This window comes from Sorex fumeus, unplaced genomic scaffold (assembly GCF_029834395.1).
Source record: "Sorex fumeus unplaced genomic scaffold, SorFum_2.1 ptg000072l, whole genome shotgun sequence".
Taxonomy (NCBI): Eukaryota; Metazoa; Chordata; class Mammalia; order Eulipotyphla; family Soricidae; genus Sorex; species Sorex fumeus.
In genome coordinates this window covers 12,840,339-12,862,293 of record NW_026606129.1, presented here as the reverse complement: position 1 = coordinate 12,862,293, position 21,955 = coordinate 12,840,339, and the positions used below count along the sequence as shown (strand labels likewise).

Here is a 21,955-nt window from a genome sequence, read left to right as displayed (position 1 = left end):
CGTTTGCCTTGCACACAGCCAACCTGGGTTCAATCCCCGGCACCCGGCATCCCATGTGGTCCCCTGAGTACCGCCAGGAGTGATTCCTGAGTGCAGGGCCAGGAGTAACCCCTGAGCATCACCGGGTGTGACCCAAAAAGAAAAAAGTAAAATAAAAAGGAGAAAGCCAACTCAGTGGCTTGAGTGGGGGTGTCACAAACCTGTGTCTGAGTTTGAGGGGGAGTAAGGGGATGGGTGTTGGGTTTAGGGAAGGCTCCAATGCCCAGAGCTTGGGCTCTGTCCTGACCTGGAGCACCCTGGGGAAACACGAAGCCAGGAGAAATGTGATCTGTTGCACATTCTAGAAAGATCTGTCCACAACAATGACATCCCCCATGCCATACCCAGCAAGCTGGTAAAACTGTAAACGTCTGACATCACTGAGCACAGGCGGGGCTGCGGCCCCATGGGAATCCCACCCCTGCTGCTGGTGTGAACTCGAAAACAACCTGTTAGGAAAATTCCTTGTAAACAGGAGGGCCCTGAGTTCCTTCATTCACTTATTTGGCTTCTAGGCTGAGTAAGAAGAACATCCGTTGCTGCCCTGTTTATAGTCAGAAATGGGAGAGAGGGCAAAGAGTGTGTGTTCTGTGAGCACTTTGAAATAGTCTACAGCAGAGAAAAAGAAATGAGTCCAAATTTCCTTTGTACAGCAGGCAGAGCAAGGTGCTTTGCACGTGGTCAGTGCAGATTCGATTCCCGGCAACCAATCGTCTCTGTTCTTCTGTCTGTGGGTGTTCAGGTCCAAGAGGATGGGTGGGCCAGTGACTGGCAGAGCCAATAGTGTTAGAGAAGGCATTGGGACATCAGAGCACAGACCACGGGACTCGTGAGGGTTACGATTCCATCCCATTGTCTGTTTCCAGGGTCTGCGTCTCCTGCTGGCTCTGCAGTAACCCACTGCCCAGTCCCTAGAGTTGCAATCCCGGGGAGCAGCTCAGTGATCAGACAGCCTTCTTTCCTCCTTTTTCCTCCTCCTTCTTCCTCCTCCTCCTCCTCCTCCTCCTTCTTCCTCCTCCTCCTCCTCCTTCTTCCTCCTCCTCCTCCTCCTTCCTCCTCCTCCTCCTCCTCCTTCTTCCTCCTCCTCCTCCTCCTCCTCCTCCTCCTTCCTCCTCCTCCTCCTTCTCCTCCTCCTCCTTCTTCTTCTTCCTTCTTCTTCCTTCTTCTTCTTCTTCTTCCTTCTTCTTCTTCTTCTTCCTTCTTTTTAGCTATCTGGTCTGTCACTGTTTTCCTCCTCCTCCTCCTCCTTCCTCCTCCTCCTCCTCCTCCTTCCTCCTCCTCCTCCTCCTCCTTCTTCCTCCTCCTCCTCCTCCTCCTCCTCCTCCTTCTTCTTCCTTCTTCTTCCTTCTTCTTCTTCTTCCTTCTTCTTTTTAGCTATCTGGTCTGTCACTGTTTTCACTCACAGGCAGGGGAATGAAAGGAAGGTCCCTCCAGGGGAGAGACAGAGCATAAGCCGGAGTGCAAGCCGGCCGGACGGAGTGGAAACAGTCAGAGATGTCCAGAGGAGGGTCTGGGCACTGGGTGGAGATGCAGGCTGATGTGCACCCACAGTCCCAGCTGCCCTATGGGCTGTGGTGCAGCCCACCCTCTGCCAGCAGCACTTCCCAGGGTGCCCCGGGGAGCAGTCTGAGTGGGGGCAGGCCGGGGCAGGACAGCCGGGGCAGAGGGGAGAAGCAGCTGGGCAGCCCCTCCCCCCCCACACACACACACAGCCTGCCAGTGAGACGTCCTATCCGGCCCCCTCCCAGGGGGGCAAGACTGTGCCCTTGCCCTCAGTTTCCCTACATGCCCAGGCGTGATCTGCAGGGACCCTCCGACCTGCTGAGGCGCAGTGCTGGGTGGGTGGGGCGGGGGCGGGGGGGGGGGGGCTGCTGATGGGACTTTCTAAACTGTCAGTAGGCCCAGAACCCTGAGAGTGTCCATGCTTGGGGGTGCGGGGAGGAACAAGACCCCCACCACCCTGGGCTTCTGGAAGCCGAGAAGGCGTGGAGTGGGTGGGGTCCTCCTGACTGGGCTCCTATTACCCTAAGGACAAACATGTCTCTCCTGCTGGGTTTTGTTTTTTGTTGTTGTTGGGTTTTTTTTTTTTTTCTAACAGCCTCACATCTCCCTGAGTAGCACTGCACTGGGGAGAGCCTGCAGGCTCCTGAGAGCCAGGCTCCAGATAAGGCTTCCGGGATCTCACTGCCTGGGGCTTTGAGGCATGGTGAGGAGTCCTCTAAGCCTGCTCTAAAAGGGAAAACATCCCCGGAGGGAGAGACCCCTCAGGAACCAGGGCCGGGCAAAGAAAACCGGTTTTTTGTTAATGATTCCTTTTTAACTTACAAATGTAGCAGCACTTAATCCTCACAGGGCAAAGAACAGGGGAAAAGTTTCTGAAGTGAAAAGTGCTCTGTCTCCACCATGCAAGGCTGGCTCACGAAGGAGCCACAGCCCACATTGTTCTCTTGACACAAATGCTCAGAAAACAGATAATTTGGGCATTTTTCTCCCTGCACTGGAGTGGGTTTTTCTTTTTGTTGGTTTTTTGGTGTTTTTTTGTTTTGTTGGTTTTTTTTTTTTTTTTTTAAGAATCTTTCTTTGTCCGCCAGTCACAATGACCTGTGGAGGAGAAGGAGTGGCTGGAATCCACCAGAGCACGTGTGGAATCTTCTGGATTATCATTCTCCCCGGCGGCGCGTGCCCCCCTGTTCCCATACAGTGGACGGGGCTGGGAGGTGACCAAGATACGGGTCTCGTGAATCAGTGTGTTCGAGCCCCCAAGGGGGAGGGGACCCCAGGGGCAGAGCAGCACCTTGACCTGCGTTTCTAGTGGGAAGGACCCAGGCCTGCACCCTAGAGTGGGGGTGGGGGTGGGGGTGGGGGTGGGTGGGTGGGGTTTATTGCTGCATTTTTTTTCTTTTTGGGTCACACCAGGCGACGCTCAGGGGTTACTCCTGGCTCATGCACTCAGGAATTGCTCCTGGCGGTGCTCGGGGGACCATATGGGATGCTGGGACTCGAACCCCGGTTGAAGCAAACGCCCTACCCACTGTGCTATCACTCCAGCCCCTGCATTTTTTGTATTTTGCCTGTGTATGTGTGTATGTGTGTGTGTAGCACTGTAGCACTGTCCTCCCGTTGTTCATTGATTTGCTCGAGCAGGCCCAGTAACGTCTCCATCGTGAGACTTGTTGTTACTGTGTTTGGCATATTGAATCCGTCATGAGGATTTTGCCAGGCTTTGCCGTGCAGGTGCAATACTATCAGTAGCTTGCCGGGCTTTCTGAGAGGGGCGGAGGAATCAAACCAGGCTCGGCCGGGCCGGCTGCACGTGAGGCAAACGCCCTACCGCTGTGCTACTGCGCCAGTCTCTGCATTTTTGTATTTTGCCAGTTTGTGTGTGTGTGTGTGTGTTTTGTTGGCAAATTGTTTCCCATTTGAGAATGATTTGAGGGGAGAGTCGGTGGGTTGGGCTACTTGGGTCACACCCCACAGTGCTCAAGGCTTACTCCTGGCTCTGTGCTCAGGGCTGCTGTGTGCAAGGCAGGCCAGCACGATACGCCCTGTAGAATCTCTCCAGCCTCTCAGCCTCCTTTTTGAAGTCTGTCAGAGGCTCTGTTCCCTGCCAACACACTTGCTCCCCGTTATTTAGAGTGGTTTTGTCGTTGTTGTGTTTTATGGTTTGGGGCCATCCCCAGGGGTACTCGAACTCATTCCAGCTTCTTTCTCAGGGGTCCGCATTTTGACTTCCACTCTCCTGGCAACGGCCCTGGGGCTGGGGGCCCCCTACCCGTGAGTGTGGGAGCCCCTGATTTCCCCTCCTCAGGTCTGTCTTCCCTTCCTGCCCTCACACTGAGCACTGGGGTTAGAGCCAGGGTCTTAGTTTTATAAATAACAGTGTCCTGAAGATCCTGGGTTTGGAACTTCTTGCAGAGGAATTTGGGGAAATGAGTGGACACTTGGTCTTGGGAGACTCTGAGCGCGTGTCTAAGGAACCAAACCAGTGGTCCCTGGGCCCACTGACCCAGCACGCTCTCCAGGCTGCAAACATATCATATAATGGGATCAACTACTTCCCGGTTCTGGGTTTGAGAAAAACTGAACTGAACCCGGGAGGGGTTAGCACTCCCCTTCCCGTTAAGCTGTGAGGGAACCAAGGGTAGGTTGTACACATCGGCAGCGACACATCTGTTTCCTTAGTATCAAACATGGAAGAGAACGTGGGTGAGGATGCAGGACTCAGCCTCAGTGTCCCCAAAGTGCAGGCAAGACCAAGGGGTAGAAGGTAAAGGGGGTTCCTGGGGCTCAGCACCCGTCACCCCTGCAGGGAGAGATGCAGGAAGGTCCAGATGCCTGTGTCCAGAAAGCTGCTTACTGAAAATCACCTGGAACTCGGGGTGGGACTTTCATTCAGCTAGAGCGGGTGCCAGCAAGGAGCTTGTCTTGCACATGGCCAACCTGGGTTCAAACTTTGGCACTCCAGGTGCTCCCCTGAGCACTGCCAGGGGTGGTTCCTGAGTGCAGAGCCAGGCACAACCCCTGGGCATTGCCGGGGATGGCCCAAACGCCAAAAAATAAATAAATAAAATAAAAAATAAAATTAATGATATGGAATTCAGTCTTTGATTTGATTTTATTTTTTTTAAGCAACACCGCCACATTGTATAGCCCAAACAAAAGTTGTACACTGGTTGGAGAAGGCTGTCGGCTTCCACCTCCAAGAGGGTGTTCACCCCCCAGATAACCATGTCACAGCATCACCCACCCTCGCCTTTATTCCATTCTCTGATAACTAACGGACTGTCTCAGACTCACTCGCCTCTGACCATTTCTCTGCCTCTCTCCACAGCTGACCCACAAGTGCTGAATGATTGTGATCTTAGAATCTCAATGTTGGAAAGTAGAACGCATGCACATAAACACACACACACACACATATTCACACACACACACTGACACCCCCACACACATACATACACACAGTCTACACACCCTAACTCGAACACTCCCCTACACACACCCCTACACACACGTAACTTAAACACACACCCCTATACACACACATGCTCACACACCCCTATACACACATAACTCAAAAACACCCCTACATATACACATACACTCCTTCACACACACACACACACCTACTCACACACATACATACCCCTATACACACATTCCCCTATACCACACACACACACACACACACACACACCTACACACATACACTCACACACACTCCACTTTCGTCCCTAATTTTCCAACTTGTCCTACTTCCCTATTTTTCGTTTGATTTTGTTTTTGTGCTAGCCCCAGTAGTGCTCAGGGCTCATTCCTGGCTCTGTGCTTGGGGATCACTCCTGGTGGAGCTCAGGACCCTATGGGGTGCCGGGATCGAACTCAGATCAGCCATGTGCAAGGCAAGTGCCCTCCCCACTATACTATCTCTCCGGCCCCATCTCTTGCTAACTTTTTTTTTGAGTTATGCTTTTTTTTTTTTTTAATGAATCACTGTGAGGTACAGTTACAGACTTACAAACTTTTGTGCTTCCATTTCAGCAAGATTTGGACTCTTCACATTCATCTGCCTAGACAAGCTACAGTGGCCTTTGGGTCCAGCCAGTGCCCGCCCTGGCCTCGCTCGCTGCCTCTCTGCAGCTCAGGTGAGGCGGGCCGCCTTTGTGGGGGTGAAGGCAGGCGTTGCCCTCAGGCCTGTCCATCCTCCTGGGAGGCCAGGAAGATCCTGTCCTTTCCTTGTTCCCAGGGGCAGGTCACCAGAGAGCTGGGGGGACTTTGGGAGGAGCGCAGAGCTGGCCCAGCCGGGGAGGACAAAGAGGGAGGATGGGGATCATGCACAGGGACACACCCTGGCAGGGGACGGGCCCGGGGCCAACCAGCCCCACCTGGGTGCAGAACAAAGGCCCCAGCTCCCCCGGCGGCGCCCTGGCACCAGGCCCCACGAACTCAAAAAGGCAGCCCGCACCCTGCCAGCAGCCAGTCCGGCCCGCTGCCCGGCCCTGCCCTGCCGCAGAATCGAAAGTGTTTCCCCACAGGCCCCCACAGTGATGCTGGGAGCTGGAGGCGGGAAGGAACATTGGGGAGCAGAAGCCTTGGCGGGGGGGGGGGGGGCCCTGGGTGATGGGCTGAGACCTGGGGCCGCTGGAGCTCCCTCTGCGAAGTGTGCCCTCTCCACCCTCCCCCTCCTTACTCCTCCCTCTCCCTGGGCCTGTCTGTCTGTCCCGCTCCGTGCAGAGCAACCCTGTCCCCCGCAAGTCCCCTGGAAGCCAAAGGAAACCTTCTTGGGTCTCACCAGCCCTGTAAGAAGAGCAGAGTCCAGGGGCCGGAGCAATAGCACAGTGGGGAGGGCGTTTGCCTTGCATGTGCCGACCTGGGTTCGAGTCCCAGCATCCCATATGGTCCCCTGAGCACTGACAGGAGTAATTCCTGAGTGCAGAGCCAGGAGTAAGCCCTGTGCATTGCCGGGTATGACCCAAAAAGCAAAAATACATAAATAAATAAGTAAATAAGAACAGCGGAGTCCAGAAACTTGAGCGGGTTCCGAGAAGGCATCTCTCCAATCCACGTTTGAGCTCTCCTGGCCATGTTTGAGCTCATCTCCTGCCAAGTGGCACCTTTGGCAGTGCCGGGACTCCAGAATCCTGGCCCTCGGGGAGGTGCCAGTTATGGGCAAGGCAGTCAGAAGGCACAGAGCTGGGGAAAGGGTACCGGGCAACAGGCCAGGCTATTAGGCTTCGGATGGCAAAAGATGGAAGACAGGAACAGGAGCAGAGAGGTGTCGTCAGGGTTCCCACTGGCTCCGGGCTGGCCCCCCATGTCGTATCTCCCAGGAGGCTCTGGACCCAGGCTCCAGGCTCCACGTGCTTTTTTTTTTCTTTTTGGGTCACACCTGGCGATGCTCAGGGGTTACTCCTGGCTCGTGCACTCAGGAATTACTCCTGGCGGTGCTCGGGGGATCATATGGGATGCTGGGAATCAAACCTGGGTCGGCCATGTTGGCTGCGTGCAAGGCAAATGCCCTACCCGCTGTGCTATCGCTCCAGCCCCTCCACGTGCTTTATGGGCTCTCCATTCTGGCCTTTGGAACCAAACCTGCAGGCCGGTTCCAGGCCCCAGCAGCTCGCAGTTCTTACGTGAAAGTTCTGGGTTTTGAGCGCTAGGCTGTGGGTTGGGGGTTGCGGGGATCCAGGCTCTGTGCTCTGGGTGGCCCCCCAGCCCCTCCTGGGTGGGAGGCCGTAGGGGGCAGGCGCTGTGTGCCAGCCTGCAAGCAGGACCATGGGCAGAGACGGCAGCGTGACCGCTTTCTGCCGAGGACACAAGCCCGCTCCCAGGTGAAGTGAGCTGAGAGGCAGAGGCTAGTCTAGAACTGAGCCTGGTGCCAGGGAGGGGTCCCCAGAGACGCACGTGTGTACACCTGCACGCATGCTTATAGAGACCCACAATCCTCAGTCCCTAGCTGGGCACAGACCAGAAGGATGGTCCTGGCCCTCCGGGAGGTCCCAGTTGTAGGCGAGGCAGTCAGAAGGCACGGAGCTGGGGAAAGGGTACCGGGCAACAGGCCAGGCTATTAGGGTTCGGATGGCAAGTGCTTTACCTCTGTTGGGTCAAAGTCTCCCCTCTGCAGCGGAAGGAGGGGAGAGACTGGCACCCCAAGGCCAGCAGTAACCTGAGCTCCGAGTGCAGAGACGAGCCCCTGGGCTGCCTTAATAGCCAAGAGGATAAGGCACTGGCCTCTGTGGGACATTTGCCTCGTCAGCCTCAAGTGAGGGTCCTGCCAGCCAATGCCAGCGGCCTAAGGCAAGAAGTGGGAAAGTGACACCAGGGCGGTCAAGGAGTAAAGAGGCTGCCCATCAGAAATCCTTGTCCTTGGATGGACTGGAGCAATAGCACAGTGGGTAGGGCATTTGCCTTGCACACAGCCAACCAGGGTTCGATTCCCAGCATCCCATATGGTCCCCTGAGCACCACCAGGAGTAACTCCTGAGTGCAGACCCAGGAGTAACCCCTGTGTATCCTGTGTATTGCCAGGTGTGACCCCCCCCCAAAAAAAAAAACAACTACAGAAATTCTTGTCCTTGGAGACTCAGCTGACCGGAGAGGGCAGGTGAGCACTAGTGAGGGGTGCATGGCTAGAATGGTTTGAAATTAGAGATGGAGGGGTCGCAGGGGTGGGGGATGCCAATGGAGGGTCTGCAGGGGGTTGGACCTCTTGGTGAACAGGGGCCAGAGGCAGGACGTGTCCTTAGCCACTGATTGGGCACATGGAAGACGAGACAGTGGTGAGAGTGTGTGGTGCTGCCCTCCTAACTGACAGCGCGAGTCTGCAGGGGCCTCCGAGATCCTGGGTATGTGACCTTCCGGGGCTCAGAGAGGAAGAGGGTCCAAGAACTTATCAGAGGCAGAGGGGCTGTGGGCACAGAGAGATGACAGAGGAGGTTGGTGAGCTGTGCTCTGAGAATCAGGGGGACCAGGGGCTCTGGCTGTTGGGATCTTGAGAGAAGATTAATGGGGAACACTGTGGAACTTGATGGCCAGCGCTGACCCCGAGTCACCATGGCCACCCTAATAGTCACACTTTGATAGTAAAATGATTTGATGTCAGGGACATTGGTCATAAGGCCATTGGACTTTGTTGATCAGAGATATTGGTGACTGGGGACAAGCGATCAAAGACTTAGGGTGCTCACATCTGAGCGATCAGCTCTTCCATATTGATTGGAAGAACATTGATCACACACATTGAGGAGTCTACTACTTTTTGACCTGAGACGGTGGCAACAGTGCATGGGCCATCAACATTGGCACACACGACCTTAGTCGGCGAGAGGCACTTGCAATCACGAATGTGGTCAATAGCAATATTAGGAAAACAGACCCCGGTCAGCCTGATATCCAGCGAGTGCACTGTGAGGATCGGGAGTGCCACCAACTTTGGCCATCGGGAACTGAAGAGATGAGCCAGCAGTCAGCAATAGTGGACGCCACAGAGCTCGATGGCCAGCGATGGCCCAGTGGTGGCCAGCAGCACAAACCAATCAGAAACAGTGGTGACAAACTATCATCAGACCCTGGGAAGCAAAGACAGTCTCTGGAGACGGGTAATCCCACTCTTCAAACAGAAGCATGGGTGAAATATTGGTGATCAGTCTGGGTGATGGGTTACTAGTGATGATGACCAGCTCTCAGGAGCAGACATGACTTGGATCAGACGCAATAACCAATGACAACAGTTATCAGAGACGTTGGGGATCGGGTCTGTTCACCGACAAAGAATATTAGTCATCAGGGAACTCGAAACAAATGTCTCCATCCAGCTTAGGCAAAGAGATGGGATTGGTGTATGTGTGTGTGTGTGTGGGGGGTCTTTGTGGGTTTCTGCAAGACCCACACCTGAGCGGGGACCAAGGGGGAGAAACGATGCTCTGTCCCGGCAGCAGCAGACACCAGAAAGAAAATTAGGGTGGGGGGGAGTAGACAGGGCCCCGGCCCCCCATTCCCCACCCATCTGAGCCTGGCCCCGCCCCAGTGACGAGAGCATCCCCCAGGACCCCGCAGGCCCAGAGCCCACAAGACAGGCCAGAGGCATTCACAAAAAGTATTTTATTACTCTTAACAGTATTCACTTTAAAGGAATAGGAGGATAGCATACAATTTTTACAGACAATATATAAATGTTGTACATAATTAACAATAACTTAGTTCACTAATCCAAAATAAAACAAGCCCAATAAAACATAAGAACAGAAAATACTGCCGATTCTTTCTCTCAGGCGGATACGAGTACAAAATAAGTTACTTCCGGCTGTGGGGCCCCTGTGGCAATCCCCTGCCACTATTGCACTTGGTCGATCACCTCGGCACAAGCCTCTGCCGGGCCGCAGCCTCCACCACCGCACACGGCATCTCAGGTCGGACACGGTTATATACAGCTGTACCTTGGGGAGGGTCCAGCCGGCCAACAGCCAAGCCGAGTAGGGCAGAACCCAGGCGTCTGCCGGGGGACCCCCATGGGACCGTGGCCTCTCCCACCCCCAGCTCTCGCGTCACCACCCGCCTGACTGGCCCCCCCAGGAAGCCGAGAGCAGCCACACCTCTCCCCTGGCCCCAGCGCCCCCTTCCAGGGCCGCGGGATCCAAGAACTTCTCCAAAAGACAGCCTCGGTTTGTAGGTTTTATTCCTTTCCAGAGCATGGGCTTCGGTGGCAAAGTACAACGGACTGGACCCCAAAATGAGTTGAAAAATAAAACGATTAACTCATCAGAGTTAAAAGCTTATGCAGTTTTCTTTCTTTCTTTTTTTAAATATTTTTTTCTTCCTTTTGTCTCAGAATGAGAAGGGAGAAGGTGGAGGGGGGTGTCTCAGAAAAAGGCTCTATGTACAGGGGCGCGGAGGGGCCAGGTGGAGCTGTGGCTGCGGCAGGAAGACAGGTTCCAGCAGCCTCCGTCGCGGGGCTGGGGAGCACGTGGGGAGACGTGTTCCCCCCCCACACACACCTCAAGAAACTCATTTCCTTCCTGTGACCCAGCCCTAGCCTGGAGAGCTGCACAGCTCGGCCCGTGATTGTCTCTGCCCTGGGGGCCCTGAGGCTGGGCACACAGGCTCAGGCTCAGACTCCCCGGGGACTCCCGTGGCCCTCCATGCAGCCCAGCCTGGGATGCAGCTATTTCAGAGGGGGGAGCCAGAGGAGAGGGTGCGGGGCAGCAGACGTGGCCCCAGAGCCTGGCAGGTGCACAGGCTGACCGGGCAGCACTGGGCGCAGAGGAAGGAGCCGCAGGATGGGGGAGTGGGGGAGTCGGGGGTGTTGAGGGGGGCGCAGGCAGCTCGGAATTCCCACGACTCCCGGTTCTGGGCAGACACCAGAGCAAAATGAATTCTTTCTGCCTCTTCCATTTCTTCCTCCAAACGGATTCCGCCTTTGCCGGCCCCTCACCTCCTCGCTCACAACCTGGTCCTTTCTGTTTCCCCCCACGGGGGTCCACAGCCAGGGCCCCTCCCAGCCCCGGGGACGAGCTTCACAGTGGCAGCCAATGGCGGAGTTGGGTGCCCACGGGCCAGGCGAGTGGGCTCCACGGGCGGTGAGGAGTGGCATCAGTCTTCGGGGAGGGGGAAGCCGGGCAGCAGAGGGTCTGTCCACCCATCCTGCACACCGCCGGCGTCTGGGAGTGGTGCCGGCCGCCCTCCGAGGCATCCATCTAGTCTCCGTCTGGTTGGTGGGGGTGGGGGTCCCTAGCCCATGGCGGTCACCATGCTGGAGGGGTGGGGGTGACCAAAGGAGAGGCTAGAGGAGGGGTGGATGGGCGTCGGGGTGGGCAAGATGTGTCCGGAGTGGCTGAAAGGCGGCAGGTGGCCCACGGGGGCCATGTGTCCGGCCAGGGCGGCTGCGCTGAAGGGGGCCGACTTGTCCTGCATGCACTTGGATAGCTCCTCGAAGCACTCGCTGCCCTTCTTGCTCTTCTTGGACTTGTTGGACATCTTCCGGTTCCGGGTCTGGATGCCCTCCTTCTTCATGGTCAGCGGCCTGTTCACCTGGGGGGGGGGGGGTCGCAGGGGAGAGAGGGCAATGGCCATACCTCAGGGGGGTCCCATTCCCTGAACCGTACAACCCCCCCTTCCCGCATCCACATGGCGCCCAATCTGGCTTGGGGCAGGGCAGGTCAGCGCTGGGAATGTCCGCGCGCCCGCCCTCCCAGGCAGGCTTGGCCGGCCTTTGGGACGGGAAGGGCGCCTCTCATTGTGTGGGGCTCGCTCCACTCGCACCCTGCGGGGCCAGTGCTGCCCAGCTCTGGGCGTCTCCCCAAGCCCCCGCCCCAGACTGTGGCTTTGGAGGGAGCGGCCGCCCGAGTGGGGGTGGCGGAGTGGGGGGTGGGGAGGCAGTCTGCCTCCAGCCCAGCCTGGCCCCTCTTCTGGGAACCCCTCTGGCGCCCGGCAGCAGCTTTGCCAAGCCAAGCCAAGCCAAGCGGCCGGCCTGGCTGGGGGCCGGTCCTGGCCGCACAAAGCACCGCGGCCCCCGGGGAGGGGTGAGGCGGGCGGGGCGGGGCCACTCACATTGTGCAGCTTGTAGTAGAGGCCGCAGGCGTTGCACACGGGGTCCCCGTTGGCGTTCCGGCGCCATAAGGTGGTGGTTGTCGTCTGACAATTTGCACAACAGGTGCCGGCTCTCCTGGCGGCCGACTGGGAGAGAGAGAGGGGCGGGCGGCGTCAGCGGGGCAGGCTCCCACGCCCCGACCAGGCGCGGAGAGACGCTGGGAGCCATGGAATTCTAGAACCCGAGGCCTCCACAGCTTCAGAATTAAGAACTCTCTGGGGGGCCGCGCTCGGAAGCAGGGCAGCCAGAGGGCAGCGGGGGAGACTGGCAGGGGGAAGCGAGTCCTGCCGCCGCCCACCCGCCTGGGCTCACAGATGGGGAAACTGAGGCCCCCGAGAAGGACGCCGTTGTCTAAAAGGCTCACTCAGTATCCCCCTGGAGCCCCTGGCTTGGAAACTGCTTTTCCTGTCTTCTCCCATAAAACTACCCTCAAAACCCCAGGACTTTGGGGGAGGGGCAGCACCCAGCGGACCCCCGCGAAGGCCCCTTAGAACAAAGTGCCCAGTGCCGGGATGGAAAAACGTTTCAGGAGTCTGGAGGCTCCGCTGTCCAAGACGGTAGCCCCTAGCCGCATGTGGCTATTTAAATGAAATTGAGCCGTAATTGAATCAAGTTATGGACTCAGATTCGGGGGGCCTTCCAAACTGCACCAACGGGCTTCCAGGGTGGGCACGGCAGACCCCTTATCCCAGGCAGGACAGGGCCGGTCTGTCGGTCCCACCCTGTGTCCCCCAGAGTTCTAGTGGCCCCCCAGCCCTTAGGGAATGCAGGGCAGAGGTGATCTGGAAATGAGCGTCTGGTTCCTGGAGAGAGGAATGAACCCACCCCACAGGGCCGGCACGGAAACCCCCAAAGCAGACTGTCCCTCAGTCCAGCCCCCTGAAGCAACAGACTGATCCCCCCCACACACACACACTTCCCAGAGGTCAGAGAGTTGGGGGTGGGGGGCCAGCAAGGCTGGAATGGCCCCAGGCCCAAGCAGCTACAGGGGCGGGGAGGGGTGAGGGTGAGTAAGCCGGCCCGAGGCTGGAATTCTGACTCAGGGGCCAACATCGCATCCTCCACCCCTACCCCCACCCGGGGCCCTCACCCCACCCTCGCTCCAGGAAAAAAAAGGGGGGGGAGGGCCGAGGGGAGGGCGGAGGGGAAGGGGCAAACCGGGCAGCCACTTAAGCCTCGTAAATCACTTCGCCCTGAAAAAATATATTTATTATTCTTAGCATTTTACGCATTATTTGCAGAGCGGAGGGTATTAGAATTTTCAAAACAGCCCAGCGAGAGGCAGGACCGAGCGGGAGACTCTCCAAACTCGCGGAGTCCGGAAACAGAGACGCGGAGTTTCCTTATCGCGGCCTGCAGATGTCCGGATAGGAAGCCGCGCAGGAGACCCGAAAGGGCATTTTTTTAAAATCACTCAAATGAAAATACACAGTATAGGTGACTCCATGGAAAAATAATAAAGAGCAGGTTTTTTCTTTCTTTTTCTTTTTTTTTGGGGGGGTGCTGGTGTGTGTGTGTGTGTGTGTGTGTGTGTGTGTGTGTGTGAGTGTGTGTGTGTGTTTATTTAAATCAGCAGGAGGAGACTGGGTTGGGAGCGGGAGAGCCCGGCCCTGAGCTCCCAGGGAAAATTACTTCATGGCCTGAATTTTTTTTTTTAAAGGGGGAGTTAAACAGAGGCCAAGGGACAGGCAGGCCCTGGGACAGTCCCCATCGCTGAGAATCCGGAGGGAGAGGGCGGGGTGAGGGGGTACCTGGCGGGGGCTAAGGAGGAGGAAGTCCACCACCAGGCCTGGGGGTGGGGGGTGGGGCGGAGGGTCGGCCTGAGAGATGGGCGACCCCAACTGACATCCAAGTGATTTTCATGATAAAAGAGGCAGAGCTGTTAGGACCGCTGCTGAGTGGGCAGGGGGCTGCCATGATTTCAGCTCGTGCTGGAATTGGCGGAGGGGTCCAGTCCCAGTGAGTGGCTGCAGGGGGCCCCCCCTGGCACCTGCCTCCCGCCCACCCACCCACCGGCCGCGACCTACCAGTCTCCGCTTGGGCTTGATGAGCGGCCGGTTCTGCCCGTTCATCTTGTGGTAGAGTCCGCAGGCATTGCACAGGTAGTGGCCGGTGCCGTCCCGCCGCCAGAGAGGGGTGGCCGTGGCTCCGCAGTTGACACACTCCCGGCCCTCTGGAAGGGGACAGGGGGAAACACCAGGTCAGCTGAGCCCACAAGGTCAGGGGCAGGAGCCCTGGTGGGAAGGACCGACGGGGGCAGAGCTAGTCCTGGGCTCCCGCTGGGCTGAGTCTATATTCGAGAAGGATCTGATTGGGGTGGAGGGGTAGTCCTGGTAGGAAAAGGGGGTTCTGAGATGAGTAGGTTAAGGCCACATCCCCTCCGACATCCTCAGAAGGAAGGAAAGCAGGGCTGGAGAAAGGAGAGGGGCCAGGGTCCCCAGGAGGCTCTGACCAGGGTAAGGTTATTTACAGCAAACTTTGCCAGCGGCAGGACTGGAGTTACCCGGCCGGACCTGGTTGGGCCTGGGGACACCAGGGCCCCTCTTCTACCACCCTCCCGCACGCTGCCCAACTAGGCTGCCCTCTCCCCCCTCAATCCTGGTGCCTTCTTTCTGCCCAACCCTGGGCAATTTCCTTCTTCCACACCCCCCCATAAGCCCCCAATACACATACACACACCCACACACACACGCACATGCACACTGCCGAGTCCTGGACTCAGATTGACGTTGTCCTTTAAAATTAAACGCGAGCCTTTCGTTTTTTGAGACTAAGTAGACGAAATGGCCCTGTTTTCGCAGCGGGCTGGGGGAGTGCTTTGTTTGGTCATTGTTGTGGCTTAAAGACCATCTGGAATTCAAATAGAATGGAAAACCAACAAACCAGGAGAAGGCACCGCACAGAGAGAGCGAGCAAGCCAGCGGGGGACCTGGAGCAGGGTGGGGTGGGGTGGGGAGCCCCAAGGAGGGAGCTCAGGGCGGTGGGGCCACTCACTGCTGGGCACTGGAGTGGGGAGTCCTGAGGAGGGAGTTCGGGGCGATGGGGCCACTCACTGCTGGGCGCTACCTCAGTTAGACATCTTGTTACCCTGGAAATTCTTCCCGTTTAGTTCAAACCCATTTAAATTGTCAGTATCTCCCAGCAAGGGGAGGCGGCCCCTGGGCTCGGAGCGTAAGTTTTTGAAAGCGTCGATGGTGAGCATGTGGCACGCCATCGGGCAGATTTGGGGGAGCAGCCCAGCCTCACCCCTGCCCACTCACAGCGGGTGAAGGGCAGAAGGCTTCTGGATCCCTCTGGGATTTAGCCCTCGGGGAGGGAGCGGGAAGGACGGGCCAGGGGGCGGGGAGTGGTAGCCGGTCCCGGGAGGTCGCAGGGGGCGGAGGGGCATCTCCCAAGGAGGTGTGGAGTGACCACACTCCCAGGACCGGACTGCAGAGTGGGAGAACCAGATTCCGGAGGGTCGGCTGCCTCGGCGGCGCCCGCCCGCAGCACGCGCACTCTCCAAAGCACACGTCCGCACACCTACATGCGACCCCCGCCCCCTCACCCGCCCTGCCGCCTCCCCTCACGGGCTAAGGTGGGACGGGATTGGAATTCTCGCTTCGTTTGGGATTCAGGGAGGGGACGGGGTGGGGGAATTTCTAGTCTGTTCTCTATTCTCTGGCCAGGGCCGGCCTTGGAGGGGAAGAACGGGATCAGGGAAGGCCACCCAAAGTTGGGGACCCCCTCAACACGTTGGGAGAAAAACTTTGAGCGGGAAAAGCAGAGTTTTTCATTCCCCTCTCTGCCACGCAGGCCGTTGGAGGAGAGAGGGCATCAGCCAGCCCCAGACGTAGGAGACCAACCACCGGGCGCCCTCTCCCTTACCTGAGACCCCTGAGAACCACCACCATCCCCCTCCCCTCCACGGGGGGGGGGGGAGGGGGGGTCTTACCTGAACAGGAACGTGCTTTGCTCCGTTGCTTGGGGGTGAAGCTGGAGGTGGGGCCCCCCAGGAAGCCTCCGGGGTGAAAGAGCCCTCCGCTGTAGTCGTGAGCGGCGGGTACGTAGGACGGGTACGTGGGGATGGGGTGATGCGTGGCCGGCTGCGTGCCCATGGCTGCCAGGCCGGGTCGCAGGGGGCTCCCGCTCTCCAGCTTCATGCTCTCCGTCAGTGACACTTGGTACTTGACGCCATCCTTGTCCTCCCCGCGGGCCACGCTCCCCCCGGCGGACGAGGAGGCAGGGGAGGCCGCCCCGGTGGTGCTGGGGTCAGGGGACACTTCCTTGGGTGGCGTGGGTGGGAAGCCGAAGAGATGAGAGCCGGAGTGGGCGGCCGTGGGGGTGAGGGAGGCCACGGAGCTCCCGCTGCCTCCCCCAGTCCCACCACCAGCCCCGGGGTACACGGAGAGGGGGCCAGCGGGGCCGCCTGCAGCCGAGGGGTGCAGCGGTGTCTTGGAGAAGGGGCTCACGGTCCAGGGGTTGTGGTGGTGAGCTGCGGCCGAGAGGGCGGCTTTGCCACCATCCAGCCAGGGCAGGCCCGGGCTGTGCAACAAGTGTGGCCGGCACATCTGGCCCCCGGTCAGGCGCGCTGTGGAAGAGGGGAGGTCGGGGGTGAGCAGAGGCCCAGAGGCGGAGGGTCACCGACGTCTCCTAACCACCACCCTCCTCGGACTCCCCCAAGAAAACCAGAAACGTAACACCCCAAGCGGCGATAATCAGGAATGTCGGTCCCGGGTGGAAGGACAACCTGGAGGGAACCCACCAGGCCAGGCCAGCAGAGAGCCTGCGGGGGAGCGCGGACCCCCTTGGAAGACGCGGCGCTGCCCCCACCTTCCTGCGCCCGGGCTGGCGGCTCCCGTTCCTGCGGATCTCACATCCGGGAAGCAGGCGGCAGCCGCCGCCGGGCCCTCCTCCCCTCCTGGGCCGCGCGCAGGGCCAGGCGGCCGGGCTCCCGCGGCCCCCCGGGGCCGGCTCACCGTGCGCGGGGCTGTAGGAGACGCGCGCCCGCGCGTGGGCCGGGTTGGCGTAGTACGGGTTGCCCTGGGAGTCGAGATGGTTGAAGAAGACGTCCACCTCGTCGGGGGGCAGCAGCTGCGCCGGCTCCATGTAGTTGTGCGCCAGGCCCGGGTGGTGCGAGTCAGGGTGCTGCGCGTTGAGCACGGCCGGGTGCGCCATCCAGCGCGGCTGCTCGGGCGCCACCTCCATGGCCGGCGGCGGAGACTCCGGATCTGGGTGGAGGTGGCGGCGGCCCTGCGCGATGGAAGCGGGGGAGGGATGGGATGGGGGAGGTTGGCGTGGAAGGGCGCCGCCGCCGCCGCCGCCGCCGGGTGTCCCCCACCACCACCACCACCACGTCCGACGACAACCCCCAGGTCCCGCCACGCGCCCCCATCCCCCGCCTGCGCCCTAGCCGAGTTCAGCTGCGGGCGCGCCCGTCCCGGGTGGGAGGAAAGCGCCAGGCTCAAAGCGAAAGAGAAGTAAGGGGCGAGGGCGCATCCACGCACCCTCACGTGGCGACCCCCGCCCCGGGCCACACCCGGGGACCGGCCCGGACGTCGAGCGTCCCCCCACCCCGCCCCGCACACCGCGACACCGCTGCGACGCGGGGATCCGCTCGCGCCGAGCCCCCACCCTCCCGCGACGCGGAACACAGAAACACAGACGCAAAAGTTGGAGGCGGGCGCCCCCCGCACCCACGGAGCGAGGCACGCGCTGGTCACAACTTGCACGGACACTCGGTGCCAGGCGCACCTCCGCGACCTCGCCCCCCGAGACGCGCGCACGCAGCCCCACCCGCCCGGCGCCGGCCTCCCCGAGCGCACTGCCCCGAGCCGCTCCTCCGGGCACCCCAGGGCGGTCCCCCGCCGCCGCCCAGTGCCCCGACCCCGGCCCCACGCAGATCTCCCGGGGCTGGGTGCGACCAGCCCCCCCCCCGCCCTCCAGGCTCCCGCTGCCCCAAACTTACACGCAGCGCCGCGGCGACTGCGGGGGGACGCGGCCTCGGGCGGGGCGCGGCGGCAGCGCTAGCCCCGGGCTGCGGGGCTCACGCGGCGGGAGCGGGGGGCAGCGCGCGCCTCGGCCTCAGGCCCGCCGGGCTCCGGCCCCTCGGCATCCTCCGGCCGCCCTGGCGCCAGCTCGCGACTCCTGCACAGACATGAAGCGGGGGCCGCGCACGCCTAAGAAGCCCGCGCCAGCCAATCAGCGCCGCGCGCCGCCCAGCCTCCGCCCCCCATTGGCTGCGCCCGCAACTCCAGGCCCGCTGGACTCCCGGACTGACCCGCGGGCCTGCCCCCCTCGGCGGGCGGGCCCCCTCCCAGCGCCCTCCCGGCGGCCCCTGCTGCCAGGAGCCCCCCGCCCCCCGGACCCACCCCACCCCACCCCCCGTGGGCCCTCCGCTGCGTCCCCTCTCGCGTCCCCCTCACCTCTGAGCCCGGCTCCCAGGGACTAGCCTTGAACTGGGACTGCCTCTCCAGGAGGAGCCCAGGCCGGGAACCCCCGGGGGTCTTCCCCCTCCGACCCCTGCTTGTTCACGCTCGGGGATCCCACCTCCTGTCCCCCACCCCGGAGCGTGGCACGTCGCAGTCCCACTACCTACCCTCGCCGCGCGCAGCCCCAGCTCGGATCCTGGGCTGAGCGTGCGAGGGGAGGACGGCCGGGGGGTGGTGGGAGCCACGAAGGACAGGGACCCGGGGCCCTCAGTGGGCACCTGGGCCGGGACACAGGGCCGCTTACGACTGTGCTGGACCGGCTGGAGGTGGCCTGGCCAGAGGTGGCGGCTCCAGAGGGGGGGAGGGGGCGTCCCCTTCCCGGGCGTGGCCTCCGCAGACCAACGGGCCGAACTGCCTGGGGCGAGGCCGTGGAGACCCGGACTGGCGCCGGCGCCGGCTCGAAGGAGACGCCTGGGGCAGGAGAAGGAATTTTTCTTCCCTCTGGGGGGGTCCCTAAGTCTCGGGGAGGGGGGAGGAGGTGGTGGTCGGAGAACTCCGGCCTCTAGGTCACCTGGAACCGCTGCGCACAGACGCGCAGTGCAGGGGTGCAGCTCTGCACCCCGAGGCCCTGGGGCACCACCTCCCTCACCGTCGCCCGTCGTACAGACGACGCCGGAGAGCCAGGTTCCCAGCAAGCCCGAGGCCGAGGACCGGGGGGTCGGAAGCAGAAAACGGGGGGTGGGGGGCGGTGGTAGCTGAGACAGGTGCGGGGGGCCACGGGGAGGCATCAGCGACCGGTAGACCCCCGCCCCTCACCGGGCCCACAGCGCTCTCCCGAGCAGCCCCGAGGGATCCCAGGTGGGTCCGGGGTCGGGGAGCGGGTGGGGGTCCGGGCCACCCCCCGGGAGGTGGGGGGAGGGGCGCCGGGATTGACAGTCGGTAATTGGGTAACTGGAGGCGGCTTCTCCTGCCGGGCGGCCCCGCCACCGCGACGCCGGGCCCCTGACGTCACCCGATTCGCCAGGAAATGAACTTTTTAATAATCCGAGGAGGGAGGAAAGCCCTCGGTCCCCTCGGCTCCGGGGGCGCCCGGCCAAGCTCCGCTCCGCGGGCGCGCCCCCGGCACCCCGTCCCGGGCCAACGCCGAGCAGCGCCCCCGGGGCGCGGGGCCGGGCCGGGGCTTCCTGCCGCGTCTGCGTCCGGAGGTCCGAGCGTCCGTCCGTCCGAGGCCCGGGCTCAGGTAGAGGCGCGGGGCCCGGGCCAGAGCAGAGGGCCTCGTCCGGCCGGGACCCCGCGCGTCCCGGCGCCGCAGGGCTGCGCTCGGCTGCGGCGCGCGGGGCCGGGCCTGGCGGAGCGCGGCGCGGCGGGAGAGGAGGCCGGCGTCCGCCCGGGACGGCGCGCCCGAGCCGGCGGCAGCAGCGGGAGCCCGGGGCGCGGGCCTCGGCGGCCGAGCAGGCAGGTGAGCTGCGTCCGGGCCTCGGGGTTCGCGCTCCCCGCCGCGCGCGGGGCGGGCCGGGATCCCCGCGGCTTTAGCTTAAGATTCATCGGCGCATAAACGGGGGGATCGCGGCGGAACCTCGCGTCTGGATTTTTTTCTCGTTCTTTCTTTTTTTATTTTATATTTTTTTCTTCTTGTTTTTTTTTTTTTTTGGTGCGTCTCGGGAACTTAAATGGGAACCTCCCCAGCCCCCGCGGTCCGGCCAGTCTGTCCCGTGCGAGGTTCCACCCCGGGCCCCAGAGCCCGAGTTGCCGCAGGCCCGCGGGGCGCCCGTGGGATCGTGAACGCTGGAGCCAAGACCAGGCTTCTCTTTCCGGGCCGCCATCGGCCTCGGCTCACCGGGAGGTGACCGCTCGGTGCCCTCCAGGAAGCAGGTAATTCGCCTCCTCACCACCCACCCCAAGAAGACGCAGTTAAAATGATACCCCCACAACACACACCCAGTTCTGGGCGGGTCTGCAGCTTCGTCGCCGCCAGCTCTGCTCCTGGGCAGCCGATTTCCTCCGGGCAGCGTCCTGGCCGGAGCTGGGGTGGAAATCACCGGATCGAGCCCGGGGCCGGGTGGGGGGGGCGGTGAGGTGGGGGTGGCCTGCGCTGCCCACCGGCCCCGGTGCGCAGCAGAGCGCGGGCGGGAATTTAATGAGCTGGCTCGCCGGCTCAGAAAATCGCCGCTCCGAAGAGCTTAGCAGGGCAGTTAAGCAATGCTTAAGCCGGGGCCTCGGGAGACCCGCACCCGCCGCCTCCCCGCAGTCCTGTCTGGGATGTGAAAGGGAAGCGGGGAGCTCGGCCTGTTCTCTGGATGCCCTCTGGGTCGCTTCCTCCACCTGGCTGGCCCACAGCAGGCTGCGCCGGGCCTTCACAAGGGTTGTAGTTTCCTGCGTTGGACGCGGGACTGCTCTGTTCTCCCGCAGGAACTAACCAACCTGCAGGGACGTCAGGGCGGCAGGCAGCAGAGCGCCCAGCTGGCTAATAAAGCAATCCCCACCCTAGTCTTCAGTGTCTGTGTTTGCCAGAACCCAGGACACTGGCTGGGAGCCTCACGCACTGGGCAGCAGGGACCGTCCACTGCCATCTCTGCTCCAACAGACTGTTGGAGATTGCTCAGATCACTCCAGTATCACTGGGGCCTAAGAGGAGGGGGGCACCAGGGTGCTGAAGGAGAACAAATTTATGCCAGCATAAGGTCTTGGCTTGGGGGGGTCTCGAAAACACCTTGGGGAGAGCCTTGGTCCCCTCCCCATTGTGTCCCTTCCCAGGGGCTGTTGAGAAGCTGTCACTGTTCCTGACCCAGGAGGTGGGTTTCTTAGTGGGACAGAGAGAGGGCCAGCCACAGTGAAACTGAATTTTCTAACAAATTTCCAAACGAGCCGTGATTCCTCACTGAGAGTGCCACGCACTGGGCTTGGGGTGTTTCCACAGGGATCCTCCCTCCCTCTCTTAGGCCCAGGCTGGGCTTTCAGCTGCCTGGTCTTCAGCGTCCCCCAGAGTCCTTCCTGGAGTGCCCTTTGTTTAAACTTCGATCATCAGAGCCAGGCCTTGGGGACCATAAGTTTGTCCCCTCTTGGTGACCTAATTCTTCTCACCTTTTCCCATGGGCATCTAATTGGCCCATCCACAGGGCATGTGTTGGGGAGTGTGGAGGCGGGGATCTGCTAAGATCCGTTTGCTGAGAGATTGCCTTCCACGGGATGTTTAATTCATAATCAATAGAGTGGCCTCTTAGGCCCCAAAACTGCCCTCAAGAGTGCCCTGAATGGGGCTAGGGAGAAAGTGAGGGCTGCTTGAGCCAGGGGTGGGGTCAGAAGTGCCCTCCAGGAAAAGGCCTCAAATAGGGTCAGGCAGAGGCAACTGTCCCTCCAGAAAGAGGGGTCCCCTGTGGTCCACGGGGTTTCTGTAGCCTTTCCTGCGCTTTGGAATGTCCTG

General features: G+C 60.9%; 1 protein-coding gene across 1 annotated transcript; it reads right to left on the bottom strand.

Annotated features, from left to right (window-relative positions):
- Positions 1–9,630: 9,630 nt before the first annotated feature.
- Positions 9,631–18,270, bottom strand: GATA2 (GATA binding protein 2). Its single transcript, XM_056129121.1, has 6 exons — positions 18,072–18,270; positions 17,083–17,356; positions 16,059–16,694; positions 14,152–14,297; positions 12,085–12,210; positions 9,631–11,565 (listed from the first exon to the last, which is right to left on the bottom strand). Exons 2-6 carry the CDS (start codon positions 17,309–17,311, stop codon positions 11,266–11,268), a joined length of 1,437 nt encoding a protein of 478 aa, XP_055985096.1. The 5' UTR covers positions 17,312–17,356; positions 18,072–18,270; the 3' UTR covers positions 9,631–11,265.
- Between the last annotated feature and the right edge of the window lie 3,685 nt (positions 18,271–21,955).